The 21,894-nt window shown below is 40.6% G+C and overlaps 1 protein-coding gene across 1 annotated transcript in view; it reads left to right on the top strand.

Annotated features, from left to right (window-relative positions):
- fn1b (fibronectin 1b) overlaps positions 1-21,838 on the top strand; it is a 26,644-nt gene extending 4,806 nt beyond the window's left edge. Inside the window, 37 exon segments of the mRNA XM_028443312.1 lie at positions 53-208; positions 307-435; positions 515-658; positions 2,402-2,523; positions 3,876-4,041; positions 4,143-4,319; positions 5,001-5,129; positions 5,210-5,299; positions 5,388-5,582; positions 7,275-7,553; positions 7,683-7,946; positions 8,034-8,128; positions 8,264-8,432; positions 8,530-8,616; positions 8,765-8,956; positions 9,820-10,011; positions 10,292-10,381; positions 11,301-11,570; positions 11,655-11,796; positions 11,864-12,012; positions 12,097-12,215; positions 12,217-12,253; positions 13,074-13,190; positions 13,273-13,542; positions 13,625-13,812; positions 14,494-14,581; positions 14,673-14,852; positions 15,471-15,560; positions 15,791-15,979; positions 17,019-17,108; positions 18,081-18,544; positions 18,629-18,767; positions 18,971-19,132; positions 19,226-19,351; positions 19,433-19,539; positions 20,992-21,084; positions 21,204-21,838. Coding sequence (XP_028299113.1) covers positions 53-208; positions 307-435; positions 515-658; positions 2,402-2,523; positions 3,876-4,041; positions 4,143-4,319; positions 5,001-5,129; positions 5,210-5,299; positions 5,388-5,582; positions 7,275-7,553; positions 7,683-7,946; positions 8,034-8,128; positions 8,264-8,432; positions 8,530-8,616; positions 8,765-8,956; positions 9,820-10,011; positions 10,292-10,381; positions 11,301-11,570; positions 11,655-11,796; positions 11,864-12,012; positions 12,097-12,215; positions 12,217-12,253; positions 13,074-13,190; positions 13,273-13,542; positions 13,625-13,812; positions 14,494-14,581; positions 14,673-14,852; positions 15,471-15,560; positions 15,791-15,979; positions 17,019-17,108; positions 18,081-18,544; positions 18,629-18,767; positions 18,971-19,132; positions 19,226-19,351; positions 19,433-19,539; positions 20,992-21,084; positions 21,204-21,269 — 5,762 coding nt within the window. The 3' untranslated portion in view covers positions 21,270-21,838.
- Positions 21,839-21,894: the final 56 nt, after the last annotated feature.

The raw sequence follows: 21,894 nt of genomic DNA on the forward strand, positions 1-21,894 counted from the left end.
TCAAGTGTTCCTATAACAACCTCACATTTTTGTTTTGTCTACCTTTGATCAGCACACGAGGAGGTGTGTACCACCTCTGAGGGAGTGATGCATCGCGTGGGAGAGAAGTGGGATAAACGCCATGATGTCATGGGTCACATGATGGAATGCACATGCTTGGGCCATGGCAGCGGGAAGTGGAGCTGTGTTGCATATTCACAACTCAGAGGTCAGGAAATAAACACAAAAGAAAGCGTTCTTCTAAATGACCCACAAAGGGATAATATTTGGTGTATTTTTCTATTTTTCTGGCACTTCCATTTACAGATCAGTGCATTGTTGACGGACTGACTTATGAGTTAAACCAAGAATTCTCCAAGCGCCACAATGAGGGCTACATGATGAACTGCACATGCTTTGGACAGGGACGAGGACGCTGGAAGTGCGATGCCATCGGTGCGATGATCTGACAACTGCGTCTACAACTCCATGTTGCATGGTCGCAATAGCTAAATGTTTGACGTTGATACAACAGATCAGTGTCAGGAGCCACAGACGCGAGTTTTCTATCAGATCGGAGAGACGTGGGACAAAGTGAACCACGGTGTCCTGTACCGCTGTTACTGCTATGGCAACGGGGTAGGAGAGATGAGATGTGAACCCCAGCAGACCTACCAAAGTAAGGAATACATTAATATCAGTGTGCAATGCATAATTATCACAACATCATTGTTTTTCCATTTGATGATGAAGTTTCTGTAATTTCAAACAACTTAACTTCAAAAAGTGAATCGCTTTATTTCAGTAGCAAAGTTTTAATGTAGAAATTGGAGGCTTAAGGGAAAGAAAACGCTGACTTCAGCGTTAATAGGTCTTTAGTTACTGAGCAACGTTCACAGTATGAGATGGAGATTTGAGTTTGTTTTGTTAACCAGTGTGAACTCACTGGTTACTCACTATCGATGTATTCTAACTCATTGCGTCATCAAATCGTGCTGTCACCACAATAATAACTGAAAATGGAGAAAAATCTTCTTTTATTTTGAAACAGAAACATTTACTTTTGTTCAAACTCTGAAGAAAAACTCTGATCAACATAATTGACACTGGAAACAAGAGCACTCAGAAAGGGCAAACCTTCGCCAAGCATTAAAATAAAAAAATAAAAAATCATATTTTTTAAAATTCAATCTGTATAAAACTTAGTGAGGTAATTGAAGAACCAACCCTACATAAGTGAGTCAAATTTCATAAAGATCGGTCAATTAAGAACATAGATATGCTCCAGAATCAGTATATTGATCCAGTTCCCTTCCAAAATGTAATTCATTATTCCATGGCCAAAGGTCTATCTTTGGTTAACATTTTTTCAAAATCCATAAAATCACTATTGAAATAATCCTAAACAAACAAATAAACGCTGGGGTAATGAAAACAAAAGTAATGCATAAAATAAAGAAGTTTAAGCTTAAAAACTGTTTATATGAGAACTCAAAATAAAAAAAAATATATTATTCCAATATGAGTTATAAATGACAGCATATGATCATGTCTTCATAATGTTAACATGACTGTTACTAACTGTTTAATTTAAATGATAATCATTATTGATAAACATTTGATAAAATGGTAACAGGATTACATTTTTATAAGTTAAGGATGGATATTGTGACAAATCTTGACTTGGTTGAAGGGTTAATATCTGATTCCTTTCACTATTTACACTTATATTGTTAATGTAAGTCCAGATAATTCAAGGAGGTCTCCATAGTGTGCTGGTTTACTTCTTCTGAACTCATGTGTCCTGCTGTATTGACCTGGTTCCCCTCACCCACACCTAACCCCATCTCACACAGCTGAAAAAAGAGTTGGAGGGACCTTCTTTGAAGTCTGGCAAATGGAGAAGTGTTGGGTCGTCCCATCATCCCTTCCTTTCTCTGTAGTTTAACCCACGGCTGATGTTGGGGGGCATTCTCTGAGCAGCTGGGTGGAATCGGTTCATGTCTGTGTGGTGCTAAGGCCATTTGGACATGCACGGGTTGCCCAACGTGTTACTTTGTACTGCAAGCCAGTGCGAGCGCTAAGTCAAACGTTGGCTTTCAAAAGTTGCAAAATTTCCCCGTCATGGGTACAAAGTGTGTTTGAAGGGGGGGTCGGGGGGGGGTGTAGGAGTTAAACTGCAATGAATCTTGAATAGAGGCATTAGGTCAAGCTCTCAGATGTCAGTGAGTGTTTGAGCTGCTCTAGCGCTGTCTGACGGTTTTGCTTTAGCACCCAACGATAAATCCTCATAGCAGCCAACTTTCACCCACTCTTCCAAGCATTAACACTGTTGTATCATCCACAAGTCAATGCCAAAGTTTGCTCTACTCCCTTTATTCTTGTCTGATGTCTTAACTTATTCCACCTCTGAATTCCTCAGGTGGTCACAAACCAGTCCAAGTGATCATCACGGAGGCTGGGAAGGAGCCGGATTCCCACCCCATTCAGTGGGAAACGCCTTCATCTGTTCACATCAACCAGTACATCCTCAAATGGAGAATTGTGAGCCACACTTTAGATTCTCCTTTTGTGATGCAAGTGTTTTGTTTTGTTGAACGCTATCTAAATGTGCTTACTCATCAATAATTTTCTAAATCTTCTAAATGAGGTCAAGTGCTCTAGGTACACAGTCAGGAGTTTGAACCTAAGCAAACTTTGTTCAGTCCGTATACTCAAGTACACAATATACTTATTAAAATAATTCGTTTTTTTTTTTATTTGATTTTCAATTAATGAGATTCTACTTAAAGCTGATATGTGGAGTTTCTGAGAAACGTCTCGATGTCCCGCCTTAAACAGCTCCACTTCCTCCCACTGCCTCTCCCAATATAGAATCGCAGAACATAATAAGGTCGCATTGGGTCGCGCATATAGGTCTATGGGTCAGGTGAGAGCCAAAATAATATTCACCTGTTTGCTGTTGTGATGCGCAACTTTGTTTCCGTGCACAGTTCCGCATTCACTTTGAATGACAGTCTCAAGAACAGGAAGTTGAAGCCTATTGGCTGGGTGCACTCGGTGATCGTTTCCATTTGTATAGGGGTCTATAGGATGAAGGAGGGACTTACTGTATATACATTAATGTATATGAATGGCCACTGGCAGTAGACCATAGTTAAAGACTAGTTTGGTGTTTTTTCGCATTTCAAAAGAATGATACATAAACATAGATTTCTCAGAAACTTTGGATATCAGCTTTAATAATTTTCAAATTTTATCCAGGCTTCAAAATTTGATGAAAAATAAATAGTAATTATTAAAGTTTTTTGTATCACTTTACTTTAGGTTTTATACATAAGGCTGACATTACGCTGTCATTATCTGTCATTAGCATGCATAAGGTGTCATGAAGGCTGTCATTAAGTTTAGTTTGCTGAGTTATGACACCTTTCACTAAATTGTGACACCTTTGGAGCTATGTTGGCATCTAGTGGGGTTAGGTAGGGTTAGGGTTAGGGTAACAAACAACACTTAATAACACCTTATTCATGCTAATGACAGGTGTCATGTCATAATAATGACAGTGTAATGTCAGCCTTATGTATAAAACTTCAAGTAAAGTGTTCCTAAGCATTAAGTGTTTGTTGTTCTATAATACGTCAACTTTTAAAGCCTTAGTTTGTGACTAAGTTTATTACAGGGATAAGTAAATTGAATATAGATATATATACAGTATATAGAGAGATTTTTTCTATCTAAAAAGGTTATGTACAAACATCATCCCTATATCATAGTTTTATGCTTTCTTACAGCAATCCAGATTTACTCTGTTCAGTTTCTATTGAACAGGATCAGTCAGTCATGGTTTGGTCTGTGTTATTTAACCTTTCAACCTACACTAATACTATTTGCAGAAAGATTCTCCTGTCTGGGAACAAGTCACAATCCCCGGCAACATCAACTCCTACACCATCAGCGGCTTGCGTCCAGGTCTCACCTACGAAGGTCAGCTGATCAGCATCCTGCGCTACGGACGACGAGAGGTCACGCGGTTCGATTTCACAACTACCCATGGCTCGTGTGAGTTAACAGTGCAGAATCCATGACTTTCTCTCACTGCCCTGAATACACATTTCAATAATAATCATGTATTATTATCTTCCCTTGCTCATTTTCACCAGTGGAAACATCAGAAGGGGAGACAACCCCGCCTCCTTCAGTAGTAGACGCCTCTGAGTCTGTGACAGAAATCACCTCCAACAGCTTTGTTGTTTCCTGGACGTCCGCCTCTACTACTATCTCTGGCTTCAGGGTGGAGTATGAGCTCACAGAGGAAGGGGCTACACGAAAATACCTGGGTCCGTCTCTCATAAAGCTCCAGAATGTCTCTAAAGCAGGGGTGTCAAACTCATATTAGTTTAGGAGCCAATTACGGAGCAGTTTGATCTCAAGTGGGCATCATTATTTTTGCGCTAGTTTGCACTTCCCTGTATAAATTATAATTAAAGTATATACTGTAAAGCACAAACAATATCCAAGCAATACGTGACAGATATCAGTCCCCACAGGATCTTCACTTACATTTTCTAGATTTTGTGAAATAATTTGAAAAAATGTGCAGGATTTTGGAAAAAGTAGGAGTGCTTTTAACATTTTAAGATTAAAAATGACTGCCATCATGTGATAAAAGCGCGGGGAAACTGTTTCATTAAATTTGAGTATTTAGAGCGGCTAAAATATGTACAACTAAATCTTTTTTTTTTTTTTAATTTACATAATGAATAATGTTTGCTCATTTCTACTTCATCCTTCGGGACAAATTGGATATTTCAAAGGGCCAGATTTGGCCCTCGTGCCTTGAGTTTGATGCATGTGCTCTGAATAATCCTGTAAAACATCAAAATGCTAACTTAAAGCAGTTATTTTTGGCTAATTCAAAATATTCTAGAATTACAAATGTGTATAACATTTGTGCAAATGAAAATATGTATAGACAAAATATATACCGTATCTCATTAAATCTGCGTTTGTCGTTCCAGATGTTGATCGCACAGCCACCTCTGTCAGCATCAGTGACCTGATGCCAGGTCGCAGATACAACGTCAGTGTGTACGAGCTCCCTGAGCAGGGACAGCCAATCCTGATCCTCACCACCTCACAGACTACAGGTGAGATACGCCCCCTCCTCTTAAAGATGCATTCAAGTGTGGGACATATTTGCAGATGTCCTTTCTTTTTCCTTCCTCAGCCCCGGACATGCCCTCTCAACATGTGATCAATGATGTGGGAGAGACCTCAATTCGAATCAGCTGGTCCAAACCTCAGGCTCCGATCACTGGTAGGACACGTGTATAATACGATCATTTCTTCTGTGCAGTTTGAATCTGTAAATGCGATTTAAAGCATGAATCTATGTCTTGCTGCAGGTTATCGTGTGGTGTACACGCCATCGATAGAAGGCAGCAGCACTGAGCTGAATCTACCAGAGACTGACACCTCCGTGTCCCTGGTTGATCTTCTCCCTGGTGTTTTGTACAACATCAGCCTCTACGCAGTGGAAGAGAACCAGGAGAGTGAGCCTGTCTTTGTACAGGTTACCACCGCAGGGTCCTCTCAACGAGGTGCTCCATTTAAAACTGTGTATACAATACAGAACTTTGAATTTAATATTAATACAATCCCAGGTATTTCTATACAAAATTATAATAATATTGATAATAATGGCTTAGATTTACAGTATATAGCACTTTTTTCAAGGAGACTCAAAGCATGTACAGAAGCCATTAATCATTCACACCAGTCATACCAGTGTTGGTAAGCTACAATGTAGCCACAGCTGCTTTGGGGCATACTGACAGAAGCGTGGCTGCCATTTCGCTTCCTCTGACCACCACCAACATTCATGCACAATTCATACCCTTTCATACAAGGCAATGTGGGTAAAGTGCCTTGCCAAAGGAAACCACAACAATGACTTGGATAGAGCAGGATTCGAACCCCCAACCCTTCGGTTATTGGACGACCCACTATACCACTGAGTCACGGTCACCCTAAAATTACTTGATGATGAGATATTAAAAAGAAGTCGGTTTCTGCCCTGTCTCTGGTTGTGAAAGCTGATAACATTACAGTTAGTTTATACCAGGGTTTTTCAATCGCGGGGTCGGGACCCCAAGTGGGGTCACCTGGAGTTTAAATGGGGTCCTCGGAAATGTCTTGTAATTGATGAAAAAGTAATAATTACTGATTTTTCAAAATAAAACAACTATACTTTCACTTTGCCAAAAAAAATCTACTTCAAATAAAATCTAGTAAAGAGAAAAATAACATATCTGAGCTGGCACAACTTGCCACTAATCCTAGCTACTCTGTGTTTGTAACACAATATAACAAACACGATCAAAAACTACTTCTAGAAATTCTTCATGTGAAAATGGGGTCACGACACAAAAAAGTTTGGGAACCTCTAGTGATCAAACAGATCAAAAGTCCAACAGTCCCTTAATAAAATGCTTTGTAGTATTTAATCCTCAGCTTGAAAAAATACTGTCAAGTCCAGATAAGCTTCTCCTTCTGCAGCTGGACCATCTTGATGTTTTTTGGTTTTTTTAACCCCTGTCTCTACTCTGACAAGTAGATCCTGAATGACCTTCTTACTTCAAACAAACAGACTCCTCTTTAGACAGAGTTTAAAGATTTGTTGAGGCAATAATGAATCTGCGCCTCATCACTTCTCAGCGTATCTCAAACTGGATTCCAGTTCTTAACTCCCGACTCTGCGTGCCTGGCACATCATGCATACAAAACAAATCACAGCTGGATATTTGTTTTTTTCTTCTGTTTGATTTACACTGTACAGAATGTACTGCTTCTTTTAGCAATGTGAAGCTGTCTGTGCGATGTTTATGCTAATCCACATTTGGGAATATTTTGGAGTTATACAAAAGGTTGTACCTAAACACTGACAGTCAATTTATTTGCAAATTTGGCAAAGTTTTGCACATTTCTATCCATACTAATAACGCTACAGTAGGTCCAGATGTATGAGAAACCTCTACTTATGCAGATTAAACTCAGTGAAGTATTTAAGGAACCAACTGAGTCAAATGTCATAAAGATCTGTCAATTACAAAATGAGAAAGACTCATTTGAAATTCCACCAATGATGAGAGATAGAAATTTTTCAATCTTTTGGTACTGATCCAGATTTCATGGCAACAGGCCTGTCTGTGGTATTTTTTCTTCTCCTTCAGGATTACTTCTTCAGATTCAGGATTACTTTTGATGTAATCCTGAATCTTTTTTATTCACAGAGGAGGTCCACGCACCCACAGACCTGCAGTTTTACGAAGTTACAGATATGAAAATCTCCTTTACCTGGACCGGTCCTCCCAGTGAGGTCAGTGGTTACAAAGTCACCTTCACTCCCGTCAGCTCTGATGGTATCGAGATGAGGCTGCTTCCACTGCCAATATCCCCCAACGCGTACGCTGAGATCACCCACCTGCAGCCCGGAACCCTCTATCGCTTCTACATCTACACAATCAGTGGTGGAGTGGAGAGCGAGCCACTCATTGGAGAAAAAGCTACTAGTAAGTGCCACAGTGGACCCACGCATAAAGAGACGCACACATACTGTACATACATACATACTAGGTTGGATTAAAGGCTCAAAGTGATGCTTGACCTGAAGACATTTTGCTCTTTTTCGACTCCTCCAGAACCGGATTCGCCTACCAACCTGCGCTTCACCGACGTTGGCCCGGACAGCGCACTGGTCATCTGGGAGGCACCTCGTGCTGTTGTTACTGGTTATCGTCTCTATGTGACCATTGAAGGGTCAAGCCCCATTGAGAAAAGGATCCCCAAGGGTGTCACCCAGTACCAGCTGAGGAATTTACACCCCGACACCCAGTACACTGCCATCCTGCACTCGGAGCGTGACAGTGATCTCAGCGAGGGCGTCACTGAATATTTCACCACTGGTTGGTATTTAGAAACATTTCAGAGAGGTTCAGTTACTGGTAATTACTACAGTAAATGTAATTCTTTGCATTGTGTTGCCCCCTCAGCCCCTCAGACGGGAAATTATCCCACCTTCAGCACGGAGGTGACGGACACCTCTATTGTCATTTCCTGGATACCCATCAGAAGGTTTAGCTACAAGGTATAAACATCTGCATTGGTATTAAAAAAGGCCCAAATGGCATCTTGCAAGAAAATGTAGAGATGTGTTTACTTTCTACAGCTAGTGTCAAAACCTAGGTTTCTGATCCAAATGTGCTTGCCTTCTTCTCTGCAGCTGTCCGTGCTGCCCAGTCAGACAGGCGAGTCGCCCAGAGAGGACACATCAGACTCTGGACGTGTTTATGTTAGCGGTCTGATTCCCGGCACTCAGTACACCTACAGCGTTCAACCCATCATCAATGGACGCCAGCGTGGAAACGCAATCACTCGCAACGTCGTCACTTGTGAGTAATAGCTGTTGAGGTTTTAAGATCTCGTAACAGTAGCATTGGATCACAGTTTTCAAGCATAATGACAACTGTTCTTCTCATCTCCACTCAGCTGTGTCTCCTCCCACTGACCTCAGAGTCGAGTCCAATCCCAGAACAGGAGACCTCACAGTGTACTGGTTTGCCTCCAAAACACCAGGTAAATATTGACTGTGCTCCACACACACTGCCTGTCTATTGCATCACTGCAAATGTAGATTTTGGCCTCAGAATCTGTTCACAGTTATTCCTTTACACACGAAACTCACTATCTTTAAAACACTTGTTCTTTTCTTCACTTTATGCAGGTATTTCAGGCTATAGAGTTACAAGCTCACCAACCAATGGACAGCGTGGAAACTCTCTGGATGAGTTTGCACCAGTTGGTCAGACCTCCATCATGTTAGAGAACCTGAGTCTTGGTGTAGAGTACAACATCAGTGTGTTTGCCACCAAGGAACATGTGGAAAGTGTGCCTGTGTCTACAATCGTCACACCAGGTAGGAGCCACAAGGAAGAACATGTTTTTTATGTGTCAATGTTCTTGATTGTTTTGGCCTTCTGGGAAGTCGGTTGTTTTTTTTTTAGTGTTTTTTTTTTAGAGTTTTCCTTCTATTTATCCGTGTGGTTCTTGAAAATCACTATCGATGCCCACTGCTCACGACAATATTGAAACTATAAGATGGATTATTCACTTTAGAGACATTTTTTTTTTTTTTTTAACTGACTAAATGTTTTTTGCTTTATTTGGTGTTACATGATGCAAACATGATTATAAGCTAACACCGTTGCATTAAGCATGCCTAACAATACCATTAATTCCTTTTTATGAGTTTATTTCTTACTTTGTTCTTAAAACTTGTAAATATGTAATGATGGAGCATTCAAATGTAACCCTTTGAATTTTTTTTTTTTTTTTTTAAAGAAGTCATTGCTGTGGTGTAATCACTGTAATTATTGTCTTTTCTGACTCTTTTTTCTATTTTGAGTGTGTATTAACCAGACCAAACCCCAAGACACCTTGACTACACAACCATTACCGGCTACTGGATAATAGTGGTAGCTTCAGCCAAATCTTATGAGATATGCTGGGAGTGTCTGTGGGGTATTCAACGATTCACAGTTTGGAGTGAATAATAACATCAGTATCTTCACTGTTATAGGCCACACTGAACGCAAACACATGCTGGTGATTCAATCCTTTTGATTAAACTGTGACGAAGGATTTGGTTTTCACTTGACAACTTACATTTTTATCGTCTGTATCACGGTTCACAACAGTATCAGTGATGTTGCTATTTCATTGTGAGTTTTTAATTCTCAAATTAATCTTTTTTGAAACCCTTCTCCTATTTTCTTGCAGTCATTCCTTCCCCCACCCACCTACAGTTTGGAGGTGTGGGTCCTGACCACATCAGGGTGACATGGACCATTCCCAATGTCGCATCCCCAAGCGACATTTCTCGGTTTGTCATCCGTTACCATCCTGTAGCCACAGATGACGATGTTAAGGAGGTGAATGTAGGCGGCGGCGCCAACACCTTCCTGCTGCAGAGTAAGACGGCTATTTTAACAATCCAAACCACAATTATTGTTGAGTCTAAAGATAAATCAGACTGTAAATCAAAGAGAAACATTGTCGACTCAAAATACAGAGTACAAATTGAAATGTTTTCCAGTCATTTAAGAGATCTAGGCTGGATTTGGCCACAGACAATTTAATATTTGAATGCACTGTTTGTGTTCGGGCAAAACAAAGCCAGATTCTGTTTTTGCCAAAAAAAAAAAATCAAGACAGAAATTGACATTCTAACTGTTTCTCTTTTTCCCCACAGATCTGCTGCCAAATACTGAGTACCAGATCAGTGTTGTAGTTGTGTATGGGGAACGAGAAAGCAAACCAGCCACGGGAACTCAGAGGACAAGTGAGTGGGATTCCTCACAGTTGGTGTTTACAGGAAACATTGTGAAACAAGAGTTTTGATCTTTTTATCTATTCATTTATTCTTGATTTATCCCAATAAAGATCAAATTGATCAGGATTACAGGATAGTATTATTTCATTTTATACGCATATTTAAAGAGTAACTAAACTCTGGGGTTTTGGCTGACGTGACAATAGACCTCTTAAGGCTGGAGGCAAAAACAGGAAACGCAGCTGACTAAAGACTAGTAATGTGAATAGTAGTATTGAGGAATAACATTAGTGGACGTAAATTAAAGTTTTATAGGATTCCAACGGACACTCGTGCTCAGAAAAAAACTAAGACAATTGTGTTTTTGCCTCTAGGCTAAGCCCCGCCCAACAAAATATGTCAATGTTTACAAAAAATCAAAGGCTCTATAGGCTACAAATGAAAAAATCCCTTGATTATAGGAGGAGGTCCTGGAGGAGTTAAGACACGCCCAGTCTATATTATAAAATATCCAAAGAACAATATATGGTATGTCAACTAAATACTCAGTACCCACTATACCTCTATTCACAATTCTCTCAATCCAACCTACTCGCCACAGATTGCAGAGTCGACAGGTGCTTGTTTTTATTGGAGGGGCGGGGCTAACAGTGGTGCTTGGTGATGTAAGAAGCCACCAAAATGTCATAAACCACCTATTGTATCTCAGCCAAATAGCAAAATTAAATTGTGATAGCCAGGTTTCATCCCATAGAAGGAGGTCACGCTTACATTTTTACAACAAAATATCTCAAATTGAAATACGAGAGTCGGAGAAGAATCAACCAATAATTTTATTTCATATCAAATAGATTTGTTTTCAGCAGAAAAAAAATTGGTTTTGGGATCGAGGAACTCTTTAATTATCCTTCAAATCTTTCATTTCCAGCTCTGGACTCCCCAACGAGCTTAGACTTCTCAGAAATCAGGACCAACTCCTTTAAAGTTTTCTGGGTTGCTCCAACGTCCCCCATCACCGGCTACCGAATCCGCTATCAGAAGACGAGCGGAGGGTGGGCCAAGGAAGAAAGGCTCCCGCCAACCAGAACCCACTTCACTCTGACCGAACTTGCACCGGAAACAGAATACCTGATAAACGTGTACGCTGTCAGCCACTATCAGGAGAGCCTGCCCCTGACTGGCACACAGGCACCAGTGAGTTTATGTCCTCATGTCACCACTGGGACCGATTGCACATTGTGTTTTTTCTAACCATTTCTACCTTTCTTTCACCATCTTTTAGTCTCTGAGGCACCCACTGACCTGGAAGTGCTATCCTCCACTCCCACTACTATCACCATTCGCTGGGACGCCCCTTCTGTTCCAGTGAAGAACTACAGGATCAATATGCAGGAATTAGTCAGTACTTTTACAAATAACTCTCTTTTCTTTTAACTCCAGCTACATTAGAGTTGATCATCTTCTTCACTCTCTTGTTAGGTGGTGAAAATCTCAAGAATTCATGATCCCAGGCACGCAGACCACTGCCACCATCACCGGCTGAAGCCTGGCAGCGACTACACGATCCACTGTTAATGCTGTCTCTGTAAGAGGAGATAACCCGACCACCGACACCCCGGTCTACATCACACACAGAACCGGTACAGCAAAGAGCTCCTGACAAATACATCCTCCATCACAGAAGGTGAAATTAAAATGTAATCTCAAATCAATCCCTCCTATAGAAATGGAGCCTCCACCTGAAATGAAACTGAGTGACATCAGTGACAACACCATCACAGTGGTCTGGTCACCTGCTCAGGGACCCGTCAGAGGCTACAGAATCACCAGCGTCCCCAAAAGTTGGCGTCGGGCCTTCCTACTCTGAGGTGGTGCCGCCTGGTAAGGAACTAGTATCAACACCAGGTTTAGGGTCAATTAAATGTTTCAATTACAATTGGCATTGTCAATTATCCATGTCAATTACAATTCAATTATGATTACAATAACCAATAGTTTGTCCAATTACAAATAAATTACTATTATATTTTTTCCCCTGAAAGTCAATTACAATTACGTTCAATTACTATTTTACTAACTTTCATTCATATAGAGTTGTGACGATTATATGCATTTTTTGCGTGTATTATGTTGTTTTAGCATCTTTACATTTAAATTTTAGAGCATTTATTATCATGTCTTATGTAAAAAGCCCAACTCGGGACAGGAGTTGGGAATTTAACTATAAACATCAGTTTACATTCACAGTATTTTACTGTAAAATTGTATTGTCCCGATTAAAAAAAAAAACTTGTATTATATCTTATCTCTAACTCTTCTAACCCTGGACCACCTGTATGAGTGTGAAAATTCACTGACAGGTCGTGGGAAACTTGATATGAAACTATGTTTAATATTTGTTAACTACTTATGTGTAAGCCATAGACCTGTTTTGGCGTTTAATTACATAGTAATTGAAAGTTTGTTTATTGAATTTCCATGGTAATTACATTACAAACTCACGTATTTAATTCAATTACAATTCATTATGATTACAATGGTGACAGATTGTTAAAATTACAATTATGATTATAATTATGCCATAATTGTAATTAATTATCGATTAGGTAATTACAATTATAATTGACCCTGATCGACACGACTGCACAGGAAAGGATGGGATCTTGATCTCATTATTTGCTTTTCTTCTGCACTGTTACAGATCAGACCCAGTTGACCTTCACAGGCCTGATGCCCACTGTTGAGTATGTAGTGAGTGTTTACGCTCTGGGCAATGATGGAGCTCCTTCTTCTCCTGCAGTGGAGAATGCATTCACAGGTTGGTTTGAAGTTTTTTTCCTTGTTTATCTAAATGTGTCCAAACTGTACAACGACACCTCTGTGCTTTCTGATCTGTGCAGCTATGGACCGTCCCAAAGAGCTGACTTTCTCTGACATCACCTCCACCTCCATGCGCATCACATGGGACCATCCAGAGGGCACAGTGACATCTTACCGCATCACTTACTCCAGCGCAGAGGAGGGAGAGCGACAGCTGCGTACAACACCCAGAGGTGACCAGGACACTGCGCTGCTGGAAGGCCTTCGCCCTGGAACCGAATACACCGTTAAAGTCATCGCCCTACATGGTCGCACGCAAAGCACACCTTTAGTCGGAACTCAAGCCACAGGTTAAACCGCACGACAAACACAACGCTCCTGTTACCGTGTTTGGAAAGTGATTGCTCACAACCCGTGTTGCTGCGTTTGTAGTCATTCCTGCTCCGACCAACCTGATGATCTCAGAGGTTGGTCCTTCCTTCTTCACTGTGTCATGGCGAGCCCCGAATGCACGTTTAACAGGCTACCGCGTGGTCGTCAACCCAAAGAACCCCAACAGCCCCCGCAAGGAAATGAATGTCGCTCCTGACACTACACGAGTGGTCGTGCCTGGGCTGATGGTAAGAATGACCTTAAAGTAATTTCTAATCAGGCAGGAACTGGGTTTCCGTTACAGATTTTCACAAAATAAAAATGATATTTCTAAATGTCGACTAAGCATTATTGCTCTTTTAACGTGTTTGTTTTGTGCAGGAGACTCATAACTCCCGTGAAATCTCATTTCGCTAGACTTCTCTACAGAAAAAGCTCCAAACCTCCTTCGATTCAATTCAACTTTATTTGTATAGTGCAAATTACAACAAAGTCATCTCAGTGCACTCATCAAAATATAAAATTCATAATAGGAAAGAAAAACGCCAACACACATAACACTCCGTATTCCTTTGTTGTTTCACATCTAATGTGGCAGTAATGATTTTATAGTATAATGCTAAGAAATGTCCTGGTCTCCTTTTCTGTTTACACGTACCGTACCATGTTTTCTCAGAGAGAAGTGATCATGTGACCAGGTAGGTCACGCCCTGTGACATGTATTTGCAGAAAAAGTGTTTCCATAGCGTTTTTGCGACACATTTCAATATAGAAAAGTCTGAAATTCATCCTCATGAAAGCGTAAAAACTTTTTAGAGATATTTCCATTTCCAGTTTTTATTGCGCTTTTTAGATTTTGTGCATTTCCAGGGGTTATGGAAACGCAGCTAGGCATGTGGAGATAAAATCTGCATATTTGTGTGTCACAGGTGGCGACCACATACCAGATACAGGTTTATGCTCTGAAGAACTCTGTTACCAGTAGGCCACTGGAAGGAGAGACCACCACACTGCAAGGTAGCTGGTACCACACATACTGTACTGTGCGTATATTCACAGATCTCCTTTTCTGACTCTATGCACTCATTCCTTTTCCTCCCTAATGCAGATGTAAGCCCTCCTCGCCGTGTGCGCATCTCAGATGTGAAGGACACGTCTTTTACTCTGACGTGGCGTTCCAAGGGCGACACCATCACTGGGTTCCTCATTGAAACCTCCCCAGTCAGTGGGTCACAGCCCACCATCAGGAGAACCATCCCAGGAGACGCATACACCTACACACTAACAGGTAAGCCTCATCTTACTCTACTACCAGAAGCTTCCAATACTATATACTGTAAGTATCTTGCCCTTTGCCGATACCGATATCAATCTGATGCTTTATCAGCGCGTATCATACATACTTTTATTATCTATTTTATAGTGTAGTATGTTAGACGAGACTAGATCAGGTGATATTACTCAGAACATTAGTCATCAAAAGTAGATATGAGAAAAACTGATGGATGGAGTATTTAAATATTCTTATTATTCATCAATTTTATATAGCGCTTTTCTGGGTACTCAACGTCGCTTTACAGTGAAGGGAGCAGTGTTGGGGTTCGGTGCCCGAGCTACCAGAACTGGCGACCCACCGGTTCCCTTGTCCCTACAAACTGAGCCACTACCGCCAAAAATACATACAAATAAATAAGAAAAAGTCTAAAAAACAACCTCAATAAGTCCAATAACAAAATATATCAGCTGTTTAAGATGCAGGCTAATATAATTCATTTTGTTTTTTCACTGATATTAGACCGATATCTGATATCAATATCCGATCGGAATACCCTTACCTACTACTCCACAGTTTGTTGTGTCCTAGCGTCACCTTCCATTGTGGGTGTTTGTGTGTGTGCTTCTAAAGGTCTGCAGCCTGGCACCACGTACTCTGTTAATCTTTACACCCTGGATGGAAACACAAGAAGCACCCCGGTTACCCTCTCCATTCAAACAGGTATGTTGACTCTACTGTGCTTGTTCATCCCTTTGTATGGCTCTTGGGGGTCCCTGTACGCTGTTCTAGTGAGCCCCTATTATAAAACAGTAGTCAGGTTCTTGTGATATTGTTTAACATTTTTCCATAATTTAACACACATTTAAGCAAATCTAAGCGATACAATTGAGTATTTTGAAAGACCCAAGCTTTCCAGATTCGTATTTCCTCTGATGCTCTTTTCTCCAAAGCTGCCCCCGTTGTCCAGGCTCCTACCAACCTTCGTGTTACATCTGTGGGCCCATCCACCATCTCCTTCACGTGGCAGCCGCCTGCCACGCACATCACCGGATACTACATAACATATGAAGAATCGGGACGGACTCCACAGGAGCTGATTCCAAGGCCGCACGCAGAACAAAACTTCGCCACCATATCTGGTATACTGGTGTTGTTTAGTAGCTACTGGGCTACACTGAGTTCAAAATATCATAGGATAGATGATAATGGGCTCGCCATACCCTTGACAAAACATCTTGTGACGGTTTAATATCGCAATATCTTATCACATGATATATCGTCCCACCTTTAGTTGCTACATAGCAGAGGTGTAAAGAGTACTGATATATCATACTCAAATAGAAGTAATATTACATGACTAAAATTATACTCAAGTACAAGTACAAGTAAGTCATACATAAAATACTCAAGTACAAGTAAAATTAAATAGTACTGAAAGTAAAAGTTACTCGTTACTTTTACCCCCCATGTTTATTTTTGGTAATAATTCTTGCCACGGTTTCCTTGCATACAGTAAACATCTCATATATAAACCTAAAAAGGAAGAGATAAAATCTTGCACAATAATTTATTTATTTAATTTATTTTCCACAAAGGCATCTGTATAAAATAAAAAGGTTTGTCAAAATGTACATTAAAAAAGATAAAATAATAACACCAATGAATTTGATTCCATTTTTTTTTTAAATGCTCATGCTCTAAGTCTCAGCATACATCTGCATTTATGAACTCTAAAACTGAGAAAACAACTGACATTCAATGCTGTTTTGGTGCCGTTCATTACATTTAATGTGGTTGTTCGGCTATGATGTGATGCATTTGATTGTTGTCTGGTCATTTTTTTTTTTTTTTTTTCACAATGTCCGTTGATCACTTTAAAACAAAAACAATAATTTACTTTGTAACGGTTGGGTGTAGAAATGCAAAAAATGTCTTTACTTATTTTAAAACATGCTTTAGTACAAGTAAAATCACTGATTTAGAAATATACTCAAAAAGTACAACTCAAATAGCAACTCAGTTACAGTAACGTGAGTACTTATAATCCGTTACTTTCACCACTGCTACATAGTCACTATAATAATTAGTCGCAACATTTATAAATTGAAATATTTAAGGACGTTTTAGAGGTTGAGTCGTCTTGTGTTACTGATTGAGTTTTTTTTTCCTGCTATTCAGGTCTGAAACCAGCCACTGAGTACACCATCAAGATCACTGCCATCCAGAACACACAGAGAAGTACACCTCTGGTGGGCAGAATCAGGACCCGTGAGTAGTTTTTAAAACTTCTGCTCCACGTGTACGAATGTGAGCTTTAATCGACACTGTAGTGAATAATTGGCTGCAATAGGTGCTCTAAATTTATGCTTCTGAACGCTAATACATGCTTTTATTTTGAATGTCACATATCTATCATTCAAAATGTTTCTTTAATGCTTCAGTGATGCAAATCACTGCCACAGGGTAGTAATAAGAGCAGGGGTGGACTGGCCTTCTGGGGTACCGGGCATCATCCCGATGGGGAGTCGACCTGAAATGGGCCGGTCCAGTCTAGTGGAGGCAGACATGGTAACAAGTGGCCAAAAATGGTCCAAAAATGACAAAAACGTGGCAAGAAAAGAGTGAAAAGTGACTAAAATCGGCCAAAAGCAGTCAAGAGTGGCAAAATGTGCAAATAAAGAGGAACCAGGTGGTTTGTAAAAGGGCAAAAATGTAGAACATAAAGAGGCAAAATGTAGGGAAAAAAGAAGTTTCATTAGGAAAAGTTAGCTTTTTGGATAAAGAGTAGCCAAAAGAATTCAAGAAAGGACAAAAAATATTAAAAGGATTTTCAAAGTAAAACATTTGTATTTATTGGAAAAGGTATAGCTGAAGTCTGAAAAAAGTGTCAGAACTTTTTGAAAAGGGGCAAAAATTAGACAAAGGAAGGATGCAAATGGCGACAGGAAATAGGTAAAATGGGTTAAAAAGTTGCCCCCTTTTAAAGGTTTTCTAGGGGAATATTAATTAAAGTTCAGACATAAAGAGCCACGTGTTGAGCATCACTGACTTAATAATGGCTTCTACATTGTGTCGCTGACAATGTAGTGGGCTGGTAAATGCCATGGCGGTATTTTTTGTCCCAGTCTCCTGCTAGGAGAGGACATGTATTTCCCTCCTGGTGGTCGAGATACTCTAGTAGTGGCTTGCTTGTTCCCTGTCCCCCCTGCTTGCTTCCCTAACCTGGTGTGATCCCTGCAGAGCAAGACTCCCTCTCCCTCTTCCCTCTGCCTCAGCCTCAGCCACACCACCCTACTGGGGTTGATGACAAGCTGGATGTGCCTGAAACTGACTTTGACAACCGAGTGCAGGTGGTTGGCACCAACAGCCAGGATGGCTTTGGTGGTCAGAGCCAGCATGTGGAGTACACTGAGTTCAACAACAATGGAGACAGCAACAGGTTGAACGGGAACCGTGGCAACCCGCAGTCCCCCTATGGGCAAGTGCGTGAGCCGCTGGTCTTTGTGCCCCCCCCTGATTCAGAAGGCCGCAGGCGGCCGGTCGTAAAGCTGGACGCTCCTGTTGGATTTGCGTTTGGTAACGAGACGGGAAGGCCACAGGAGGCCCAGACTCAGACCTCCATCTCCTGGAGTCCTTACAAGCAGAGCAACGCCTACGTGGTGTCCTGCAACCCTATCACACACTTAAATGAAAAGATGTTCCAGGTGAGCTCCATGTTTCACACCACCTCAGAAATGTCTATTCATTCATCTATTCAAATGTCACTCTCTCTCTCTCTCTCTCTGTAGGTCCGCCTGCCAGGCACAGCCACCACCGCCACCCTAATAGGACTCACACCGGGAGCAAACTACAACGTGCTGGTGGAGGCACTGATGGGTGCGCTCAAACACAAAGTTCTGGAACAGGTCGTCACGGCTGGAAACACAAGTAAGAAACCTGTGGACGCTGTTGGGTTCTTATGATTTATGGACTTGTGTTCCTCCATGATGTACGAGACAACAGCCTGTGGTTATTAAAGTGAAGAGAATTCAATGAAATGAAATTCAGTGTTTCTGCATCCTTTAAATTCCACTTTTGAATATATTAAAAGTAATGAAATACTGTCCTGTTTTCCTGTTATTTTCCCTCAGTCCAAGAGAGACTTCCTTCCAACAAGGACTCGTGCTACGACGCCTTCACTGCAACCTACCATGACGTCGGTGCTGAGTGGGAGCGCATGTCAGAGACCGGCTTCAAGCTCTGGTGCAGGTGTCTGGGTTTGGGCAGTGGCCACTTCAGATGTGACTCGTCCAGTAAGTTATAGGAAATGTTTTCTATAGTTCATCACGAAACATTGGTCTTAAGCATTCCCCACATTCTTTTTCTCTCTCTCTGTCCATCCTTAGAGTGGTGTCATGACAACGGCATCAACCATCGCATTGGAGAGAGGTGGGATCGTCAAGGGGAGAACGGTCACCTCATGAGCTGCACTTGCTTGGGAAATGGCAAAGGAGAGTTTAAGTGTGAACCACGTAAGGCCTTACATCACACTCTGGGAAAGTGTCTTTGAAAAGGAAAAGGATGTAAAATAACTTTCATTTCTGCCCACACAGACCAGTCAGTCTGCTATGACGACGGCAAAACGTACCAGGTGGGCAACCAGTGGCAGAAGGAGTATCTGGGTGCGATCTGCACATGCACGTGCTTTGGAGGACAGCAGGTGAGACCCGACAGCCTGTTTGAATGCAGGTTTCTTTTTCACTCATTAAAAAAAAGTCCTGCAGCAAACCATTAAACTAGGGATGCACCATATTGGATTTTATACCAATATGATATCTTACAACTCATCAGAGATCATCTACACACAGAATTATTCTGCATACTCATAATTCTGTTGGATTGCTGGTAAACGCAGACATAAAATAAAGCTGAAAAAAAAACACCAGTAATGATTCCTTGAGCAAAATAAGAAAAATACTTCAACTTAAGTTATGTAAATTAAAACATGTCACATTTATTACTACTACTACTACTATTGTTCGGACCCAGACCTCAGACAAAACTGACTATTATTCCGGTGTCACGGTCCAAGTTTACCTCCGTACTGAGATTATAACCCAAATCTAACTCTACATATACAAAAAAAAGAAACATTTTAGGGTATTTCCTGGGTTAAGGCTAAAATAAAACTGGTGAAACTACAAGCTAGGACATGGATCCAGCTTACTGCGCAGAAGTGCCAGAACTATAGTCAGGATTGTCTGAGGTCCGGGTCTGGACCAATAGCAACAGTCTATTTATTAATTAAGGTACTTGCAGCCTATCTTACTAAAAACAGTTTCTACCTACTTACATTGTCCAAGCATTCTGCGTCTGCTATGAGGAAAAAACTCAAACTGTTTCTAAATGATTAAATTCATCGAATTATGTTGGTTGATTTACAAGCACTCCTGCAGTCTGCTCCACACACACAAGATGGCTTAGTCTCAGCTACATATATGATGATCGAGGAAGCAAAGCCTGTTATTTTATTGGTTAATCGTATCGGTGGAATTTACTTTGCAACATACATACACGACAATGACGAAGACAACAGTGTAAGATCCAGAAAAGACACCTGAAACGACATTTACAAATCCTTCGCTTTACAATAAAGTGTGTGTGTGTGTGTGTGTGTGTGTGAAGAAAATTGGGAGAAGAAATAAATAACTTTTAAAAAAAAAAAGGGGAAAAAAAAAGGATAATTGATGACAAAGAAAAAAAGCAGATAAAGATAAATAAATGAACCATTAAAGGTCGACACACACAAATGTAATGAAATTAAATAATAAATAAAATACAATAATAGCCCTGGTGTCCTGAGAGAAAGAGGGGCCAAACCGGGCAGGCATTGGAGAGATGGCGACACTTGGTCTCGCCTCTATAAGCAATGAGACGCCTACAATATAGATGTCTATAAGATGATCAAGGAAGCAAGCCTGTTATTTTATCAGTTGATATCGTCGGAATGGCCGATATAATTACCATAGATTGGCAAGAAATATGTGTTCCCTCTATAGATATTAACAAAGTTTATATCTGACTTAACATTGGCACCCTGGTGTATAAAAAAAAAAAAAGCACATTGACGGAAAATTCCTTGATGTCATTAATGACTGTTTTATCTAATTAGGGCTGGCGATGTGAGGACTGTCAAAAACCCGATTCAGGTCTCGATACCAGTTTGCTGCGGCCCGTCAGATATAGAGACAACACACTGCGCAAGGTGAGGAGGATTTATATTGAAATACAATGTTCATAAATTAGTCTTCATAGTTTTGGCAGTGATTTTATTTATATTTGTTCAGTAATTTAACACCGAGTTGTATGCACATTTTCCTGCAGAAAATTCACTGCCCCATCGAGTGTCTCCGGCCTGATCTACTGGCAGATGCTCACGTTCCTCAGTAGTGAACATCTCAAGCCGTCTGTCAGCTTTGCTTCCTCACCATTCAGTTCCTGCACTGTCCTGCCTTGTAGAAGCTTTAATGCTTGTGATCAAGTGTAATGAAAACTCTCCGTCTGTTTCACTGCTGTTTGGTCCATCTGCATTATGTTTAAAAGCCAGTCTTCGTCACTGTTAACCGATGTCAAAACTTCTTCAATAAAAATAAAGAAAATCTGCTCACATACAACATGATCCAACAAAGTCAGAACCATGCACTCAATTTCTTCATTTGTAGCCTCATGAATACACACGCTTTCAATCAAAAAAAGCACTGTTAATCATGTATTTTTAATGTTTTGATCATTTTAATGAAGCCATTGAAGAATACCACTGTGTGATTGACAAATCCAAACAAAAATGTCTTTACTAATTTATCCCTTGAATCTCAAATTGTGCAAGTGTGTGAAGGAGAACACCAGAATGTGAATATTTCATTTTTCCTCACTTTTTTGTAAGTGCCAAACATGTTTCTAACTTTGAGATGTTCCTCACCTTAATAAAGCTGGGGAGATCCTGAACCCTACTCTGAGAATCATGAGTTTTGTTTTTTTACAAAAAGGGATGTAATGATTTTAATGAGAATTAACC

Source organism: Gouania willdenowi, chromosome 3 (genome assembly GCF_900634775.1).
Source record: "Gouania willdenowi chromosome 3, fGouWil2.1, whole genome shotgun sequence".
Lineage (NCBI taxonomy): Eukaryota > Metazoa > Chordata > Actinopteri > Blenniiformes > Gobiesocidae > Gouania > Gouania willdenowi.